The 21,591-nt window shown below is 46.5% G+C and overlaps 1 protein-coding gene and 1 long non-coding RNA gene across 4 annotated transcripts in view; one reads left to right on the top strand and one right to left on the bottom strand.

The window, feature by feature from the left end:
- The window catches only part of LOC137564460 (uncharacterized), a 69,942-nt gene extending 67,425 nt beyond the window's left edge, over positions 1–2,517 (top strand). The window contains exon 3 of the long non-coding RNA XR_011030603.1: positions 2,336–2,517. This is a non-coding gene — a long non-coding RNA (uncharacterized lncRNA). The remainder of the gene's footprint in view (positions 1–2,335) is intronic.
- Positions 1,632–21,591, bottom strand: part of ABTB3 (ankyrin repeat and BTB domain containing 3) — a 349,230-nt gene continuing 329,270 nt past the window's right edge. For 2 of the 3 annotated variants that reach the window (XM_068278352.1, XM_068278353.1), the window contains 5 exons: positions 20,209–20,311; positions 13,228–13,309; positions 4,881–4,949; positions 4,506–4,619; positions 1,632–3,316 (listed from right to left, as the gene is read on the bottom strand). In XM_068278352.1, coding sequence (XP_068134453.1) covers positions 3,107–3,316; positions 4,506–4,619; positions 4,881–4,949; positions 13,228–13,309; positions 20,209–20,311 — 578 coding nt within the window. In that variant the 3' untranslated portion in view covers positions 1,632–3,106. The remainder of the gene's footprint in view (positions 3,317–4,505; positions 4,620–4,880; positions 4,950–13,227; positions 13,310–20,208; positions 20,312–21,591) is intronic. The other variant, XM_068278354.1, reaches the window with a different exon arrangement.

Here is a 21,591-nt window from a genome sequence, read left to right as displayed (position 1 = left end):
TGAGGATCTCTGAAGAACGTAATCTTGTAGGACATTTGTTGATTTTTTTTATTTTTGTTGATCCAACTTTCACAATCAATCCACTTCCAGGTAGTCATGTATTTGTACTTTTGTTTTTCATTTTGATGAAATCCAGTAATTATATTTCCCCTTTCTTTTCTGATCAACTAGTTTAAATATTTTATCAACTGAAACTATCAATGGATACAGCAGTGATTTCTTGAGTAGGTGGTGAAGGGAGTAAAAGCCACATCGGTAGTACAAACTTAGTGGTGGGACAATTAATTGTCAATCATATTTCTCCTCAAATCTTATCGGGATCAAGTAATGCAATTTGGTACATCAATCGATATTACCCAATCAATATTAGATGAGGGAGTAATCAATCATTTGTAGAACCGGACTACTATGGACCCTTGCCAAATTTTAAGCAGCACAAAAGTATACTTTTCTAAAACAATTAAAACATAGCTTTTACTAAATGGTCTGAAAAGATGGCCGTCAGGCTATGATGCAGCTTTTTTATCTTTGTTGACTTATGCACTTTTATAGACAGCACCGTTAAAGGGACACTATCAATTAAAATGTTTTTTTTTCCAATTGAGTTAGGAAATGTTTGGGAAGTGCTGCTAAGTACTGGTGTATACATTTCACTGATTATCTATTTTATTACGGTTATCTAATTCCTTTCACATTTTTCTGACGGCAGTCTGCTGAAATTCTGACAGCAGCCTCAGCCATGAGGGGAGGGGGGGAAATTCCCTCACAGTGTATCTGCTAACCCTGTGTGTGCAGAGAGCTCAGTCAGAGACAGGAAGAGCTTTCTCTCACAGAGAGCAGAGGAAATGTATCTTATGTGCAACATAAACATTTGTAATACTGCAGTATGTGAAACCTGACACCTGTTTTCAAATAATCTGCTTCAATATTACACTGTTCTTAGCATGTCACACTGCAGAGATTCATACCTCTGCAAATGAGACATTCCAAACGTAGCTAAAATCTACACACAATGAATTAAAGCAATTGTCTCTGATATTTAACATGAATAGTAGGAAAATGTTAACACAGCTACTTAGACATTATTTGTACATTGTCATTTTAAAAACACTTGGGCATGGATGGTATTCCTTTTAGCACCTTGCATTTACCCCCAACAAAGCCCCTGCTTTTTAAAGGGGGTGAAAAATGTTGGATTTTGGTGGGGTGATGGGTTAGGAAATAGTATAATTTGTGTCTGGATGAGAAGTGAGACTTATAACATATGAGAGCTAATATAGCTAAATACTGGTGTACAGACTTGTATTGACTCTCCTCCAGATTATTTGCATCTGCAATTGATACATTTTGTAGGTCAATTAGTTGTTTTTAAAAGTAATTTAAAGTAATTTAGTAAAAGCAAAAGCTTTTAGTAGTACTAGAAAAGTATACTTTTGTGCTGCTTGAAATTAAATCAGGTTTATGAATAATAAATGGAACATTTTAGGCTGACTTATCACGTTAAAGATTCCGTCCAAATACCAGTCTAAGCATTCATAGCAATCACCATGCTTGACTAAACAACGTCCTGTATTTTTCAACATGGAAAAAAATATGTTATTTTTTTATTGACATCAGCCATAGTCTCACAAAGTGTATTTAAAGTTTTACATTAAATTCATCATGCAAACTGACCGCTAAGCAAAAATATAAAATAAAAATAAAATAAAAATAATAAAAAAAATTGGTAAGATGTGGCACGTGAAGAGTCCATGATTTTTTTTCGTTTTCGGCATACACAAAATAAATTGTTTGACACATAGAACAAAACATACATGTAAAGACAAGACGTGACAGCGTTTTTTGACCCTTTGAAAGTGTGTCCTAAGATAAAAAGGTAAACAAGAGCTAATGGTCTATTGAATGATAACTCTGATCTTTATGGCTTTCGGTGCCCAAACACAGCGACACACTGGCATCTCTACAATGCAATAAATCAATGAATTTACAGTACAAGAATTGGGGGGAACAAAAAAAAAAATTGCACATTTTTTTTTACTATGTAATGTAAAAACTAACATCTACAATCAATTCAACATATTCACAGTGAAACAAAATTGGGCGTGTGTTTTCCGTACTGCACGAATGGATGAGTAACTGCAGATGTTTTTTTTTTTTTTTGGCAAGAAATTATACACGATAACCATGCAAATCAGAGTTTGCTTAATTTGTTCAAAGTAACTACCGACATGCCAATTTTCTAACATTTTGAAACTTTTGTTTCTCTATAACCATTTATAACAACTTTACAACTGTTTTTGATCTTTTTTGTTTCTTTCTTCTCTTCTTCTTTCAGCCAGGAGCAAAAATCTGAATTAAAAAGATGACGGTTCAGTCGTACAGCGTTCACAGAAAATTTGGTACCAGTCATTGAACAAACAGAACGAATGAAAATAAAACCGTCGTCAAGAGTAATTTTACAACTTTTTGAGAAATGAAACAAAGAGGGTATGAAAAGTCTTTAAGTTTTTAACCTACAAGGCCACCCCAATTTTTTAATAAATTTTTCAAAAAAGTCTCATCCTTAAAAATCTTCACGCTTAATTCCACTAGACTGTACAGCCTTCACATATCCATCTTCATAAAGGACTTTTATATATTGTTTCTCTTTTTTTTTTTTTATAGAATTCAAAAACGTACATTGGAGTTGCATAATGCTAAGGAAAAAAAATTAAAATATCACTTTTTTTTTAAATAGGGTATTTAGTTTTATATCTACGAACATAGTTTTTTTTTTGTAAATTTCTATAGCTCTTCCCATGTATATTTTCTTACATAGATTTAGTTATTTATTTATTTTTTGCTAAGTTATAGATCAAAGCCATCCTGTATTTCCTTCGGAAAATATTGAGTCATCTTTGAAGTGTCTATTAAAAAAAATAGAAATTCTGTTTTCTATGTTTTTTTAAGATATATATTCTCCAGGCTAGGAGTTCCACATTTTTCTGCCTTAGGCCATCAGATGAAAGTAGGAGATCCGACTGAGTTAAAAGTCTCTTCTTATCTTCAATGGAGGATCCTTTATCTGTAAATACTGTACATACCATCTACTCGGTAGCCATTGACTCTATACTATAGACCCTTTGGAAGAAGATAGGTGAATAGATTGTATCCGTGTGGCCAACGTCCTTTGTAAGTCCCCTAGCACATCCTGCCCTGTGGTCTCACAGTTCTTATCATACAAGAGTTGTTTGAAGGCCTCATTTTCGATGAGAAGCATCATGTTTTTCAAGAAGAAGCCTTCACAGTATGCCGAGAGCTCTGGAACTCCAAGGAACTGTGGAATAGAGTAATATAACAGAACTGGATCAGCTTGTAGCAAAGCAATGGGGGGGGGGGGGAAGACACCCAATGTAGTTAAAACACCTAAAATAGCAATGGACAATTGGCTTACCTCTAAGGATGACAATTGGTAATTTTTTTAATACAATTCTGAAGCGTTTCGTGGGCTCTTGACCGCTTCCTCAAGCCACTAGATATTAGAGGTGCTCACATTTGCCACAACTACTCTCACTGTCCCCGCCCTTTGCCACCACCCTCAGCCACCTGTTTTCTACTGTACTGCTGTGAAATTTGGTCTGGCCTCTTTTGTTCTTTTTACTTTGGTAACTCCTGATTGATCCACCCACCAGCTACATCTACAGAGGGCAGGAAGCAAACTGTACTGCAATAGCAAGCAGTGTTGCTCGGATACCCCCCAATCACGGATCCGCATGCGGCCGTGATTATTGGAGCCGCATCCGTATCAACCCGTGATCGGGTCCCGTATTTTTTTCCGCAACCGGCTCGACCCGTCTTTACTCGTGATCAGTATTGTAAAATCCGCAATGTCGTGTCGTGGTCAGTCGTAACCCATAATGTTTAATGCGTATCGCCATGCCGCCATGCGTAGAAATGTACGTGTTAAAAAACTGAGATTGCGCATGCGCATGCATATCAATAGGCCATGCGACTCACTAACTGCGCATGCACATCTGTATCAGTAAGCCATGCGGATATAAAATCCGCATGTATGTATGTGTCGTATTGATCAATGCGTAACAGTGGGTACCCGTACTCACTAACTGCGCATGCGCATGCGTATCAGTAGGCCATGCGGACATAAAAATCCGCATGTAGCCTCCCCTCTATCACGGCCGCATCAAGGCCTTGATTACGGGTCGTGACCCGTCTTTTTGTACGCATGCCGTGATCCGGATTTGACGCGAATGTCGTGATCCATGCGGATCACGGCATCCGGGTCACGGCCTTCGTGATGCGGAAAAATGGCCGTGAATCACGCGTACCCGTGATCACGACCATTCGTGAGAGGACCACTGATAGCAAGCACATGTATTCATGAAAAAGCTTTCTGTCCACCGTTTTGCTTCCGTTACGATGTTAACATGAACCTGCTAGAATTTGCCTCGTTTATTTTTGGCCTTTCATAATTTTAAAATATATTTATTCGCTGTGTTGGAACGTACCTTGGCATGATTATACATGTCCACGCAGTTCTCGGTGTTGATACTCTTTGCACAGATGATTTCACAGTGGCGTTGCAAAGCCTCCAGTTGGAAAAATTTGCTGGCAGACAACAGCTGCGGAGAAAGGAGACATGTTTAGGGAAAGGAAAGACGTAACACCCCCTATTAATGAACTGATTTCATGCGCGGGGCCAACACCGGGCTCTCGAGAGCTGCCGCCAATATTGGATTATCAGTCAATCAGCAAATTGGCATCCCGGCGACACTTCTGCCACGGCGGCAGGAAGAGGAATAAACGGGTTCTTCTGGAAACATCTGCGGCTGGTTAAGCCTGAACATCTAATTTACTCGAGGCTTCCACAGTCCGTGCCTTACCTCCATGATTTCATTATTCTTAATGAGAAGCGATTCCGTTCCTCCACAATACAGGTACTGCATGACCAGCTGGAAGAGAGAAAAGGGAGGAAACACTGAGGAGCTGGAACCGAAACAGACATTGTGAGGCCGTCATAGCTAATGGACCCTGGTAGAAAATACCAGCGTATGCCTGCAGGAAGACCAGGGGGCTAGGGGAGGGGTGCAGGGAGACCAGGGGGCTAAGGGAGGGGGGGGCAGGGAGACCAGGAGGCTAGGGGAGGGGTGCAGGGAGACCAGGGGGCTAAGGGAGGGGGTGCAGGGAGACGAGGGGGCTGGGGGTGCAGGGAGACCAGGGGAAGGGGTGCAGGGAGACGAGGGGGCTGGGGTGCAGGGAGACCAGAGGGCTGGGGGGGGAAGGGGTGCAGGGAGACCAGGGGGCAGGGTTGCAGGGAGATGAGGGGGCTGGTGTGTGTGTGTGTGGGGGGGGGGGTGCAGAAAGACCCTGAGCCTGGGGGTGGAGGGACACTGGGGGCTGGGGTGCAGGAAGACCAGGGGGTAAGGGTGCAGGAAAACAAGGGGGCAGGGAGATCAGGGAGCGGGGTTGCAGGGAGCGAGGGTGCAGTGAGACCAGGGGGCTGCAGGGAGGGGGAGCAGGGAAACCAGAGGGTTGGGGGAGGGAGTGCAGGGAGACCAGGGGGTTCTTGAGATGGGGTGCAGGGAGACCAGGGGTCTAGGGGAGTGGGTGCAGGGAGACCAGGGGGCTGGGGAGAGGGGTGCAGGGAGACCAGGGGGCTGGGGAGAGGGGTGCAGGGAGACCAGGGGGTGCAGGGAGAGGGGTGCAGGGAGCTGGGGAGAGGGGTGCAGGGAGACCAGGGGGTGCAGGGAGACCAGGGGGCTAGGGGAGGGAGTGCAGGGAGACCAGGGGGTGCAGGGAGACCAGGGGGCTAGGGGAGGGGGTGCAGGGAGACCAGGGGGCTGGGGAGAGGGGTGCAGGGAGCTGGGGAGAGGGGTGCAGGGAGACCAGGGGGTGCAGGGAGACCAAGGGGCTAGGGGAGGGGGTGCAGGGAGACCAGGGGGTGCAGGGAGACCAGGGGGCTAGGGGAGGGGGTGCAGGGAGACCAGGGGGCTAGGGGAGGGGGTGCAGGGAGACCAGGGGGAAGGCATGCAGGAAGACAAGGGGGTGGGGTTGCAGACCAGGGAGCTGGGGTACAGGGAGACCAGGGGGCTTGGTGGAAGGGGGTGCAGGGAGACCAGAGGGTTGGGGAGGGGTTGCAGGGAGACTGGGGGCTGGGGATAAGTGGTGCAGGGAGACCTGGGGGAAGGGTACAGGAAGTCTGGGGGGCTTGGGAAGAAGGTGCAGGGAGACCAGAGGGTTGGGGAGAGGGGCTGCAGGGAGACCTGAGTGGAGGGGGTCCAGGGAGACCAGGGGGCAGGGAAACGAGGGGGCTGGGGGGAGGGGGTGTAGGAAGACCAGGGGGCCGTTTTATTCGATTAGTGAAGACTGGGAGTGTTGGATTTTTCTGATCACTTTTTATAAAAAAAATTGAATGGTGTGTGGTACATTGTGAATTACTTGATGAATTACTTTTTCATAACTGGAAAAAAATGAGCATAGGTGTGTGGTACATTGGTCAGATTTGTTTTTCTCGAAATGTTACAATCAGTCTGAAAAATTGATTGCAATTCTTGAATTGAAAAGATATTTTAAAGGATACCCGAAGTGACATGATGAGATAGACATGGGTATGTACAGTGCCTAGCACACTAATAACTTTTTTTCTTTCTCTGCCTGAAAGAGTTAAATATTAGGTATGTAAGTGGCGGACTCAGACAGGAAGTGACTACAGTGTGACCCTCACTGATAATACATTCCCCTTTTTACCTCTTTCTTGCTTTCAGAAGCCATTTTCTGCTAGGAAAGTGTTTTATATTTGGAATTTCTTATCAGTGAGGGTCACACTGTAGTCACTTCCTGTCTGAGTCAGGACTGAGTCAGCCACTTACATAACTGATATTTAACTCTTTCAGGCAGAGAGAGAAAACAAGGAACACAGCATAGTTATTTGTGTGCTAGGCAGCACTGTACATACCCATGTCTATCTCATCATGTCACATGTCACCTCCGGTATCCTTTAAAATCGTATGGTGTGTGGCCACCATTAGTCTGGGTTCACACTTATTAAACAACACATACTTTTTCAGAATGTGCAAAAAACACATCTGCCGCACATCCAATCAAAGTCAATGGAGAATCGGCCTCCTGCTAAAATTCGTGTTTTCGCATGCAACAAAAAATCCTCACTTCTTTTGCATAAATTTGCACAATGCACGCGATTTCCCATTGACTTTCATTATCGGTGGGTTAAAGAGACTCTGAAACAAAAAAAAAGTTCCCCTGTGGGGTACTCACCTCTGGAGGGGGAAGCCTCAGGGTCCCAATGAGGCTTCCCCCTCCCCTGTAGCTGCAGGCAATCCAGCGCTGGCTCCCCCGGAGCAGAGCCGGCCTTTGGGGGTGGCAAGTGGGGCAATCGCCCCAGGCCCCGCGCCTGAGGAGGCCCCGCACCCTCTGCAGTGCTGGGGAGAGCGGGCATAGTTGTTAAAACTCAGAGCCGGCCTTTGGGGGTGGCAAGTGGGGCAATCGCCCCAGGCCCCGCGCCTGAGGAGGCCCCGCACCCTCTGCAGTGCTGGGGAGAGCGGGCATAGTTGTTAAAACTCATGTGTCTTTACCGATGCGCACACTGTGAGTCACAGCTACCAACTAGTTCCTCTCCCGGCATCTGTATATTGGTAACAGCGCCCCCTATGATGACGTGACCACATGTCACCACAGGGGGGCACTGTTACCAATACACAGATGCTGGGAGAGGAACTAGTTGGTAGCTGTGACTCACAGTGTGAGCATCGGTAAAGACACGTGAGTTTTAACAACTATGGCCGCTCCCCACCGCTGCAGCCTTCTTGCTATCTAACCTATACTGTCTGCAGGCTGGCACCTATCTAACCTATACTGCATACTGGCACCTATCTAACCTATACTGCAGGCTGGCACCTATCTAACCTATACTGCATACTGGCACCTATCTAACCTATACTGCAGGCTGGCACCTATCTAACCTATACTGCAGGCTGGCACCTATCTAACCTATACTGCATACTGGCACCTATCTAACCTATACTGCAGGCTGGCACCTATCTAACCTATACTGCATACTGGCACCTATCTAACCTATACTGCATACTGGCACCTATCTAACCTATACTGCAGGCTGGCACCTATCTAACCTATACTGCATACTGGCACCTATCTAACCTATACTGCAGGCTGGCACCTATCTAACCTATACTGCAGGCTGGCACCTATCTAATCTATACTGCAGGCTGGCACCTATCTAATCTATACTGCAGGCTGGCACCTATCTAATCTATACTGCAGGCTGGCACCTATCTAACCTATACTGCATGCTGGCACCTATCTAACCTATACTGCATGCTGGCACCTATCTAATCTATACTGCAGGCTGGCACCTATCTAACCTATACTGCAGGCTGGCACCTATCTAACCTATACTGCAGGCTGGCACCTATCTAACCTATACTGGAGGCTGGCACCTATCTAACCTATACTGCAGGCTGGCACCTATCTAACCTATACTGCATACTGGCACCTATCTAACCTATACTGCATACTTGCACCTATCTAATCTATACTGCAGGCTGGCACCTATCTAATCTATACTGCAGGCTGGCACCTATCTAATCTATACTGCAGGCTGGCACCTATCTAACCTATACTGCAGGCTGGCACCTATCTAATCTATACTGCAGGCACCTATCTAACCTATACTGCAGGCTGGCACCTATCTAATCTATACTGCGGGCTGGCACCTATCTAATCTATACTGCATACTGGCACCTATCTAATCTATACTGCAGCCACCTATCTAACCTATACTACAGGCTGGCACCTATCTAACCTATACTGCAGGCACCTATCTAACCTATACTGCAGGCTGGCACCTATCTAATCTATACTGTGGGCACCTACCTATCTAATCTATACTGCAGGCACCTATCTAACCTATACTGCAGCCACCTATCTAACCTATACTGCAGGCTGGCACCTATCTAATCTATACTGCAGGCACCTATCTAACCTATACTGCAGGCTGGCACCCATCTAATCTATACTGTGGGCACCTACCTATCTAATCTATTCTGCAGGCACCTATCTAACCTATACTGCAGGCTGGCACCCATCTAATCTATACTGCGGGCACCTACCTATCTAATTTATACTGCAGGCACCTATCTAACCTATACTGCAGGCTGGCACCCATCTAATCTATACTGCGGGATACCTACCTAACTAATCTATACTGCAGCCACCTATCTAACCTATACTTCAGGCTGGCACCTATCTAATCTATACTGCGGGCACCTATCTAATCTGTACTGCAGGCTGGCACCTATTTAATCTATACTGCAGGCACGTATCTAATATATACTGCGGGGTACCTACCTAACTAATCTATACTGCAGGCACCTATCTAATCTATACTGCAGGGTACCTACCTACCTATCTAATCTGTACTGCGGGGCACCTACCTGTCTAATCTATACTGTGGGGCACCTACCTATCTAACCTATACTGGAGGCACCTACCTATCTAACCTATACAGAGTGTGTGCTTCCACAACGTGTGTATCCACAGTATATGTCTCTAGGCCCCGCATATGACAGTCGCCCCAGGCCCCGCGTACTCTAAGGCCACCTCTGCCCGGAGTGTCCTGGAATCCCCCCTCTACAAGCCTGACAAGCGCTGATTTATTTACCTGTCCTGGCTCCACCGGGGGCGCTGTTGCTGCTCTCAGCACAGAGATAGGCAAAAATAGCTGATCTGTCGGGTCCGCTCTACTACACAGGCTCAGGAGACTTGCACCTGCGCAGTAGAGCGGCCCGACAGAGATCGGCTATTTCCACCTATCTCCGAGCGGAGAGCCGATACTGCGCCTGCGCTGGAGCTGGGAAGGTGAATATTTACATCCCCGCTGTGCGGAGGGGCACAGCGAGACCGCCGCGGGACACAGGAGGATGGGGGGATGCCTCAATAGGATCCGGAGGCTTCCCCCACCCGAGGTGAGTACCCCCCAGGGGAGGTTTTTTTCGTTACAGGGTTTCTTTAAAAATCGCATACAAATAATGTCCGGAAAAACGTGTATAGAAAAATGCATGTGAAAATTGCAGGGATAAGTGTGCTCCCAGCTTTGAAGCGGACCTGAACTCAGAACATCCTCTCTACTCTCAAACATAAGCAACAGCATAATAACCTTTACAGAAAAACATTTCTTTGTTACAGCTGAGACAAACCCTGCAATACATCTTCAGTGTGTCTACTTCCTGCTTTCATGGAAACAGACATAGAGTTAATATCCTGTGTTTACAACTAAGCTGCTCTGCCGAGGCAGCCAGCTGACAGATCAAATTACACTGGTGATTAGTCACAGATGACAGGCTGAACTCTCTAAATAGGCTGAACTCTCTAAATACATACAGGGTGCATTTCTCTCTGCTTTCCTTCTGTCCTGTGCAAGAGTTCAGGTCCACTTTAATACGGGCTGGCAGTTGTCCATTAATGATGCAATTTTACCGAACGATCGACCTTCCGATGCAGCAAAACTGGTCAGCGAAACGATGGACAAATTAATCGTTTGTAGCTCACCATCAACACTATCCGATCTGATCGATTGGGAGGTCGATTGGTCGCTAATTTGCATAACTACCGGGCACCTTATCACACTGCAGACTTCCCATAACTATGGATGAGCTGACCGGGGGAGGGAAGGGCTTATTAAGTATTATTTGCTGGGATGGGGCCCCTCCCATCAGCGGCGATGGTCTGAGCGCGATACATCATTTATGTGGACCGCATTGACTATGGTGCTTCTATTAATATGCGGTGCATTATGCATAAAGCGCTCTAACCTGCTATGTCAAATTATATTAAAGAGAGTCCCACATTAAAAATGTTATGACCGCCGCCGATGCTGCCGGACGCAGCTGCGGGAAGCCCACCGCACAGATACTGTCTTCATATGAGCTTCCTATCACTCCTGTCTGACGGCGTCTGATGTCTCTGTTCTGACATTGGCGCAGTGTCTCTGCACAGCACAATCGCTTCATGGAGGATGAATGCATCAGAAAGTCCATCATTATTTTCCATCAGGGTCTCCACATCAGTACGTACTGCGGCGTGGGTTGTTTGCCATGGGGGCTGCATACTCAGGGCCGGTACTAGACTTTTTGCTCCCTGAGGCAAATTTGTGAGGATGCCCCTCCCACCCCTGATTTGGAATTATCGCACAGCACCCAGCAATTTACTCTGCTTCATTTGATGTTCTCACATGACATGCTGCAGCTCAACACAATAGCACACTGGCTGGCTGTGAGTCTGTGACAAACACGCTGCTCACCCTCAGCCACTCCATTCCTCCTCAGTCAGGACAGCAGTGCCACCTCCTCCCTTCTGCTGTGCAGGTCAAATGAAACACTGCTGCTCTCCTGCCTCCTCCCTCCTCACTCACTGTCAGACTCCTCACACAGCACAACAAGCTGCTTTTCCCCAATGCTGCTCTCCTGCCTCCTCCCTCCTCACTCACTGTCAGACTCCTCACACAGCACAACAAGCTGCTTTTCCCCAATGCTGCTCTCCTGCCTCCCCCCTCCTCACTCACTGTCAGACTCCTCACACAGCACAAGAAGCTGCTTTTCCCCAAGGATGCTCTCCTGCCTCCCCCCTCCTCACTCACTGCCAGACTCCTCACACAGCACAACAAGCTGCTTTTCCCCAATGCTGCTCTCCTGCCTCCCATTCCTCACTCACTGTCAGACTCCTCACACAGCACCACAAGCTGCTTTTCCCCAATGATGCTCTCCTGCCTCCCCCCTCCGCACTCACTGTCAGACTCCTCACACAGCACAACCAGTTGCTTTTCCCCAATGCTGCTCTCCTGCCTCCCCCCCCCCCTCCTCACTCACTGTCAGACTCCTCACACAGCACAACAAGTTGCTTTTCCCCAATGCTGCTCTCCTGCCTCCCCCCCCCGCCCCCCCCCCTCCTCACTCACTGTCAGACTCCACACACAGCACAACAAGCTGCTTTCCCCAATGATGCTCTCCTGCCTCCCCCTCCTCACTCACTGTCAGACTCCTCACACAGCACAACAAGCTGCTTTCCCCAATGATGCTCTCCTGCCTCCTCCCTTCTCACTCACTGTCAGACTCCTCACACAGCACAACAAGCTGCTTTTCCCCAATGATGCTCTCCTGCCTCCCCCCTCCTCACTCACTGTCAGACTCCTCACACAGCACAACAAGCTGCTTTTCCCCAATGATGCTTTCCTGCCTCCCCCCTCCTCACTCACTGTCAGACTCCTCACACAGCACAACAAGCTGCTTTTCCCCAGTGATGACCTCTTCACCTCGCTCTCCTCTCGCTTCTCCTCCTACTCTGACTGCAGGCTGTAAATGCTGTCCCTGTAATCTCTGAATTTGATGCAAGTGTTTCGCCTTGCTTCATGAGAGAACCGGCCCTGTGTATACTCATGATTATGAACGATTGCCAGCTGAAACAATCTGCCTGGCAGATCAGCCCAAAGTGACTGAGGACAGTCGTTAATCATTGTCTTTTTTTCAGTCGTTCGCTTCCATTTTTGTTAATGATAATCGGTCAATCGGTCGTTCGTTTTCAACAACTTTCATTTGACGTGTATGCAAAGCTCAACATGGAATGTTTTCTGACTAAAGGGGGCTGAGCAGGCAGCTGTCAGTTGCTGAGGAGCTATGAAAAGCATGATCCAATAAAGGCATGAAAAGAATGATCTAATAAAAGCATGTATGGGCAGCACGTTGGCGTAGTGGTTAGCTCTCTCGCCTTGCAGCGCTGGGTCCCCGGTTCGAATCCCAGCCAGGGCACTATCTGCAAAAAGTTTGTATGTTCTCTCCGTGTCTGCGTGGGTTTCCTCCGGGCACTCCGGTTTCCCCCCACATTCCAAAAACATACAGATAAGTTAATTGGCTCCCTCTAAAAATTGGCCCTAGACTACAGTACTTACACTACATAATATAGACATATGGCAATGGTAGGGATTAGATTGTGAGCTCCTTTGAGGGACAGTTAGTGACAAGATATATATATACACTGTACAGCGCTGCGTAATATGTCGGCGCTATATAAATACTAAATAATAATAATAATGTAAAGATCTGTGCTTGAGCTTGGCTATTAAAGATATAATAATAGTGACTAAGAACTGTAAAAATACTGTGATTTATAGCAAGTACCAGCCTTTGTCTTTCAAGTGCTTACCTGGAAAATGTGGTACTTTACGTAGTTAACATCGATGCAGTTATTTTCGGTGGTGGACTTGTTGGTAAGAAGCGCTTTAAATCTGAAGAAAGTAGTTTAGAGAGCGATTATGAGACACATTAGCCGGTGACATACGCTAAAAGCGCCGCGGAAGATGTCAGCGCCATAGAAAGGTACGATAACATAAATGCATACATAATAATAATAATAACAGCGGTGCTGGATGTAAGCTTGGCTACAGGGGCAGAAAGAGATCATTTGCATATTCAGTAGCGGTGCATCGTGGGTAGCCACAAATGTTCACTTAAAGCTGAATTATCGCAAATACCTTCTGTTTTAAAGGACACCTGAAGCGAAAATAAACAAATGAAATAAATGATTGTATCTATCTTCCGTCTCCTAAAAATGGCTTTTTAAGAAATTCCACCGTTTTGTTTTATGTTTAAATCTACTTGTTAAGTTTTAACTCTTTTATTGTTTTTGCTCAATGACACCTTCATTGAAGTATGCCAGAGCTAAAAATCAATGAACTATTGACCCTTTTTATCTCTTTCCTGCTCTCAGAAGCCATTTTCTGCTAGGAAAGTGTTTTATAGTTGGAATTTCTTATCAGTGAGGGTCACACTGTAGTCACTTCCTGTTTGAGTCAGGACTGAGTCAGCCACTTACATACCTGATATTTAACTCTTCCAGACAGAGAAAGAAAAAAAGGAACACAGCCTATTTATTTGTGTGCAAGGCACTGTACATACACATGTCTATCTCACCATGTCACATGTCACCTCAGGTATCCTCTTGACGACCAGCTAACGCCGATTGGCGTAAACTGGTTGTCCTAGCGGCCTTTCCATGTCAGTTCACGGAGGGTGTCTCCGTGAACAGCCGGAGAGCCGCCGATCGCGGCTCGCACGCCTAATGTAAACACGCGGGGAAGAAATCTCCGCTGTTTACATCATACGACGCTGCTGCGCAGCAGCGCCGTGACGTAGATCGGCGATCCCCGGCTTCTAAATGGCCGGGGATCGCCGGCATCGGATAGGCACAAGCCTATCCTATCAGGCGCAGGACGGATATCCGTCCTGCGCCGCTCAGAGGGGAAGGGAGAGGGAGGGAGCGGGCGAGAGGGCGGAGAACGCTGCGGAGGGGGGCTTTGAAGAGCCCCCCCGTTAAGCAAATGCAGCCGGCGGCGATCAGACCCCCCCAGCAGGACATCCCCCTAGTGGGGAAAAAGGGGGGTAGTCTGATCGCCCTGCTGCACTCCTGATCGGTGCTGCAGGCTGTAGAGCCCACGCAGCACCGATCACTGAAAAAATCCCCTGGTCGTCAAGTGGTTAAGAAGGCAAATCACACTGAGGCTTCAGGCACACTACATGTGATTCCGATTTTTATACGATCCGATTTTTGATTCTGATTAAAAAAAAAAAAGTACTGCGCGCTACTACGTTTTTTAATCGTATTCAAAAATAAGAATCGCTTGTAGTGTGCAAGAGGCCTGAGCGTTGCTTTTAATAGGAGTGCTTTTTGGTCTCTTTTAGTCCCCTATACTTTCATGGTGGTTTTGAGGTCACCCCGAGCTAGGGCTGAACGGTTTTGTGGTTTTAAATCGAAACCGCGATTTCTGTTAAGACGATCTAGAGATCGTCAGTAGCTGCGGTTTACCCCTTTCCCCCTGTGCTGGTCCGTGCGCTCCGCCCCCGTTGGCTCTGGATCCGCCCCCCACCGCCCTCATACGCAATGAGAAGATCGGGCGAATGGGAGAAGCTGAGCTGCTCTCTACGGCTCCGCCTTCCGCTGCCACCGTCATACCAATTAGATCCAGTGATTGGCAAGCTGTGTGTTGCTCTGGATCCGCCCCCCGCCGCCCTCATACCCGATGAGACTCTCCCTCCACAGGCTCCAAGTCTGCACAGTGTCATCATTCACTGGCCACCACTAGTCTCCGCCCCCCACCCTCATACACTCCAGGTCCAGTCCAGAGGGTTCAGCCCCCTGCCAGCAACCAGACAGACCCTGCCCCCATACACTGACCATGCACGACGAATATATGACCCTGAAGGTGAAAGTATTAAAAATCACATGTATTAAAAAAAAATGGTTGGGCCAGGTAGCGCAAACTGTTATTACACTAAACTTTCATCAGCTGGCACTAGGATTAGAGTCCTTCCTTAAAGAGAAACTCCGACCAAGAATTGAACTTTATCCCAATCAGTAGCCGATACCCCCTTTTACATGAGAAATCTATTGCTTTTCACAAACAGACCATCAGGGGGCGCTGTATGGCTGATATTGTGGTGAAACCCCTCCCACAAAGAAATTCTGAGTACCTACTCTTGGCAGTTAACTGTCTGTGAACCTTGTTGCATTGTGGGAAATAGCTGTTTACAGCGGTTTCCAACTGCCAAAACAGCAAGCAGCAGCTACATCACCTGCCAGCAGTAAAAATGTCACCATGTATACATGTCAGAATATAAATCAGGGATTTACAATATTTTACAACGGGCAAACACTGACTACTAAATCATTTATACATAATTATTGTAAAAATGAAGCACTTTATTACATTATTTTCACTGGAGTTCCTCTTTAGGCTCTCTGAGACTCTGCACTGGCCTGTCAGTCAAGCTTCAGCCAATCAGCCAGTCATCAAGCCTGAAACTAAGCACAATTTTGTTAGGATTAATCACAGCTCCGCCTCCTGGGCACTGTGCAAAGGAGCTGTGATTAATCCCAATATTGTGTTTCTATGACCAGGCTTTATAACTGGCTGTAGCTAGACTGACAGGCCTGCAAACTCTGAGAGCTAAGGAAGGACTCTAACACTAAGTTACTCACAAACTGATTCTTGTGGCCGGCCCGGGGCCCAGCTGATGACGTAGTAGGCGGAAGAAGAGAGGGAGTCGCCGCCAGGAGCGGTGGGAGCCACGGCACTGGGGGCCCGTTTCCACTAGTACCGTGCGCGGTGGCACTTCCTGGTCAGCGGGAATGCTGACGCATCCCAAGCCGTGCCATGCACGGCTATGGCATTTGCAGCCTCCCACACGGAAAGTGATGGCAATGTCGGCCAAATCGCTAAAGTAAGCAGTTCGCCTGGCGGCGCCATTGTTTCCTGTGGCAGAGTTTCCCCACACGAGTTTCCCCGCGCGATTTGCCTGCGGGGAAACTCTGCGGATTCAGCCCGGTTTCCGAGCTAGTGGAAACGGGCCCTCACTACTGTGCATGGAGCAGTGAGCCAAGCTGTTACTGCACAACGTCCAGAGGTCGTATGAGTAACGGTCACCGATGTCTAACGTAGCAGTTTATTATTGCACATGAAATCATTTTCTGACAATGCAGGTTTGTAAATTTAGTACAATTCAAACTTTTCCTAAAATCGTTCAGGCCTACCCCGAGCTGCTTGGTTACTCTGTCGATCAGTAAGTATGTCAGTGTTTCAAGATCTTTATTTCTACACAGAAGCACTCACACACTTAGTACCATCTTTACTTGATGAAGTGAGCTGGATCTCATGAAACACTATTGTCCTTTTTTGTGACAATAAACTTTTTGCTATTGATTCATTGGAGGTAAGCTAACCATTATCAAATAGCCAACCTCCTAATTGTCCTATAATATTACTCTACCTGGTGTTGAGAAGTTGTATATTTCATGTTCTGTCTCAAATATAATTTTTTTCGGAAAGTGACCGTTTGACCCCAGCGACACCTCAAAATTAAGGGAGGCCCTCAACTACACATAATTGGTTGAACTCTACGCACTCTATGCACTATTTGCATAATTTTGCTTTCAGTCGCACTGATGGAGGATGTTCGCTTTCAAAACGGTTTTGCATGCAAAGGTATTCCATACTAGACCCTTTCACAACAATGAGGTCCCACTCCATTCGAAAGGGGCCCAACAACCTGTCTTATAAATGTTCTGCATGCAAACCATTTTGGAAGTGAACACCCTCCATTGGTGCAAATGAATGCAAAATTATGCAAATAGTGCAACTGAAGGTAAATTTCATGCAAGTTTGTTGTTTATCAATATTAGATACCAATTATGTGTAGTTGAGGGTCTCCCGTAATATTGAGGTGTTTATCAGAGTCAGTTCAGCCCTCGCATAATTTGATACTGCAGTTTGAATGCAGGTATAGTGCCTTTAATTGCTGACAGACTTCTGCAGACCATTCCAAGCAGGTGTTGCTTGGTTTAGATAGTTTACACAGCAAATCTAGCTGCAAACAGCTTCAACAGTATATGATTATTTCTTCCTGTGATACAATGAGAGCAGCCATATTCTGCTTGTGATCATTACACACAGGCAAGCTGCTCTGCATCTCCAGCCCTCAGCCTGTGGAAACTCAACCCTCTTCTCTCCGCCCCCTTGCCTCTGAAATCTCTGGCTAGTAACACCTCCTCCTTCGGGAAAAGCCTCCTCCTCCCCAGACTGAGCTCCCATGAGCACTTGCTACATGGGATTTAGAATGCCTAGGCGCTGGAGGAGCTGTGGGCGAGGCTTGTTTAGTTTATAGGGAATTAGAGTATTAAAACAAAAAAAGTAAAAAAGTATTTGGCTTGAGGAATGCCCTATAAACTATATGTAAGGGGCACAATTATGTAATGTGTAAAAGCTTATCTCGGATCCACTTCAAATGAAACATACCAATCTGCTCATAAGCCAGAGGGAGAGCTGTATTACATTGACTTTGCCTCCTAATCTAACACCTGCAGAGATGAGATGTCAGCCACAAGTGGGGGGCAATTAACACCTGTCGAGATAAGAGGTCAGCCACAAGGGGAGTGTGTTGCTTTCAGTCAAACCAGCAACACCCAAAGATAACTGATCTCATGTAAGCTTTAAAATGACAAATTGTGCATAACTTCAAGGTTGTTACAATATTCACAAAAAATGATGATAAAAAAAAGGATTCCTTTCATACGTAAGTATATAAAACATTGGGCTAAGCGTTTCCACTATGGAACATGTTCTGTTCCTCTCCTAGCAACCACTGCCCCCCTAACATGTTCTAACCTGCCCTAGAGACAGGAATGTGAGAATGTGATTGGTTGCTAGGAGATGAAATTACTCCGCAGTTAGAGGCTTCATCTACGGGGATGAAAGTCTCTACAGCTTCTCCTCAAACTGCACGGACAGTTTCCATGGCTTTATTCTCCTCGACCACCCACAGGAATTCCACCTGCCAAGAACCATTCTACCGACCCGAGAATGCAGGTCACATGACCTGTGTGCCTCTTCCCAAAACACCTCCGGAGCGGCTGACTGGGCGAGGTTTCGGTCTCCTTCTGGTGGGAAGCTGTACGTTACGCTTGTCGGGCAGTTTAGCGGCTCACCTGCCACCCACAAGCGCCATTCAGTGAAGCAGGGCTTTTCGGCGCCTGCTGCGAGACCGCGCAGCACTGAAGCTTGGCGCGGCTGTAGCAGTGGCGATATAGTCCACCCCGCGCATGGGGTAATACGGTGAACGGCCAATTACCGGACCCCCAATTACGTCTCCCTCCGACCAGGGGCATAACTAGAAATCACTGGGCCCCCCTGCAAAACTTTGGATGGGGCCCCCTCCCACCAACTTTGTCCACAAGTTTGTATGATTCAATATCAGTGGTTGCGCAGAGGCAGTCATTAGAACTATTATGCAGAGAGCAGAAAACTTTTTTTCTCTGTGTCCAGACTCCTCCAGCATCCCTACAGTACACAGCACTGTTGGAGGGGTAGAAAGGCTGGGGGCAGAGCAGCGCTGTACACAAGACCCTGCTGCACACTGAATAGGGACTGTCTACAAATCTTTGTCTGCAAAACTTTGTATGATTCTTTCAGTGGCTGAGCAGATGTAGTCATTAGAACATTTGTGCAGAGAACAGAAAGTTTCTTCTCTCCTTGTTCTGCTCTCCTTGCCCTTGGTTGTCAGTCTCTCAGGACAGGGCCCCCTGTGGCTTCTGGGCCCCCCTCCTCCGACGACTTAGAGGGGGAATAGTGCTTAACACCCCCCCCCCCCTCCCAAATTTGAGGGGCAGCAGGGAGAGCCGTCATTTGGCTCACCCTATGCCGAAAAGCCCTGGCACCCGTACGCCCATACAGGGGTAAATTAAAATACAGCAGAATGGTAGCGTTTGTAACGCCACGCGTTTCAGCACTTGATACGTGGCGTTGTTACCCGCCCAGTCGTGACTCCATAGGGGTGGGGGTGGTGCCTGTCCAGGGCCAGAACCGAGCACTAACAAGTGCCCAGCCGGTGCCCAAGAGCAGCTGACAGGCGATGGATTCACCACCTTCAACTTCCCCTATGAAAGAGCCCTAACTCTGCCTGTGTGGGCATTCCAGGGTGGGTGAGGGGAGGTCCGGCCAACTCAGGCCCCGCCCCTCTGAGGGCACAGGCTCCGCCCCTGGAGGATGAGGTGTTCTCTGATCCCCCCTTTCAGGAGCTATGCAGGCTCTAGTCTGCTATCTTGAAAAGATTGGTTGCTGTACTGAAAGGACACCTGAAATAGGAGGAATAGGGAGGATGCCATATTTATTAAACAATGCAGATTGCCTGGCTGTCCTGCTGATCCTTTGCCTCTAATACTTTCAGCCATAGCCCCTGAACAAGCATGCGGCAGATCAGGTGTTTATGACTGAAGTCTGACTGGATTAGCTGCATGCTTGTTTCAGGTGTGGGATTCAGACACTACTGCAGCCAGAGAGATCAGCAGGATGGCCAGACACCTGGTATTACTTAAAAAGACAAAAATGGCATCCTCCATATCCCCTCTTCAGTTGTCATTTCAGTACTGAAACCACTCTTTTCGGTTAGCTACTGAGGGAAGCAGGGTTCTGAGTATTAACCCTTCCAGTATCTTCAAACTCATCAAACTCATTTTTATCGTTTTTTTTTTTTTTTTGTTTGAGTTTCATCTCAGTTTAAATTAGACGTTCAAATGGGTTTTATTGCAAAGGTCACAATGACTGCCGTCTCCCTTAATATAATGTCACCTACTCACCTTGGAGACGCTGTAAACAACAAGACTTTGTGTGCATAGAAGGGTCGTCCTTCAACGATAAACGTGACATCGGACATCTCCTTGTTGTTGAGAAAATGCGGATCTGCAAACACAACAAAGCCAAAGACAACAACATAAGAAACGCTGCAGAACAATGGGAGAACTTAAAGGATACCCGTCGTGACATGTGACATGATGAGATAGACATGTGTATGTACAGTGCCTGCCACACAAATAACTAGGCTGTGTTCCTTTTTTTCTTTCTCTGCCTGGAAGAGTTAAATATCAGGTATGTAAGTGGCTGACTCAGTACTGACTCAGACAGGAAGTGACTACAGTGTGACCCTCACTGATAAGAAATTGCAACTATAAAAACACTTTCCTAGCAGAAAATGGCTTCTGAGAGCAGGAAAGGGATACAAAGGGGAATTTCTTATCAGTGAGGGTCACACTGTAGTCACTTCCTGTGTGAGTCAGGACTGAATCAGCCACTTGCATACCTGATATTTAACTCTTTCAGACAGAGAAAGAAAAAAAGGAACACAGCCTAGTTATTTGTGTGCTAGGCACTGTACATACACATGTCCATCTCATCATGTCACATGTCACCTCGGGTATCCTTTAAAGAGGACCTGTAACCCAGGATTGAAAATCATCCCAGTCAGTAGCGGATACCCCCTTTCTCATGAGAAATCTTTACCTTTTCTAAAATAGATCATCTGATCATCTGTATGGCTGGTATTGTGGTGAAACCCCTCCCACAGTGTGATGTCATGACCTAGGTCCTGACAGTTTCCTGTCTATGACCCTTGTTGCATTGTGGGAAACAACAGCTGTTTCCATCTGCCAAGCAACCAGTATCTCCCTCTGTGCATATGTATATCTATAAAAAACAACAACAACCTTCAGACTATTGTAATGTTAGTGGGTGTGGTTATAAATATTGGCAGTTGATGCTGTCTAGTTTTTTTCTGCCAGCAGTAAAGATGATGACCTGCAGGCTGATTGTGAATCAAACGTCATGAACACATTTTATGGCAAAGATCAATCATTTCTTGATCTCTCTTTTATTTTTTAACTTCTCACTTGTAATGTATCGATTTATTTTTTTCCCCCTTTTCGCCAAAGTTCCTCCTTAAAGCATACCTGAACTCAGAACTTCCTCTCTGCTCTAAAAGATAAGCAGCAGCATAATAACCTTTATAGAAAAACATTTCTTTGTTACAGCTGATACAAATCCTAAAATAAATCTGTGATGTGCCTACTTCCTGCTTTCATGGAAGCAGACATATTGTTAACATCCTGTGCTTCCAAATTAGCTGCTCTGCTGAGGCAGCTAGCTGAGACAGCTGAACGATCAAATTACAGTTGTAATTAGTCACA

Source organism: Hyperolius riggenbachi, chromosome 3, assembly GCF_040937935.1.
Source record: "Hyperolius riggenbachi isolate aHypRig1 chromosome 3, aHypRig1.pri, whole genome shotgun sequence".
In the NCBI taxonomy this organism is placed as follows: Eukaryota; Metazoa; Chordata; class Amphibia; order Anura; family Hyperoliidae; genus Hyperolius; species Hyperolius riggenbachi.
The sequence above is the reverse complement of the archived record's forward strand: the minus strand, read 5'-3'. Positions and strand labels throughout refer to the sequence as shown.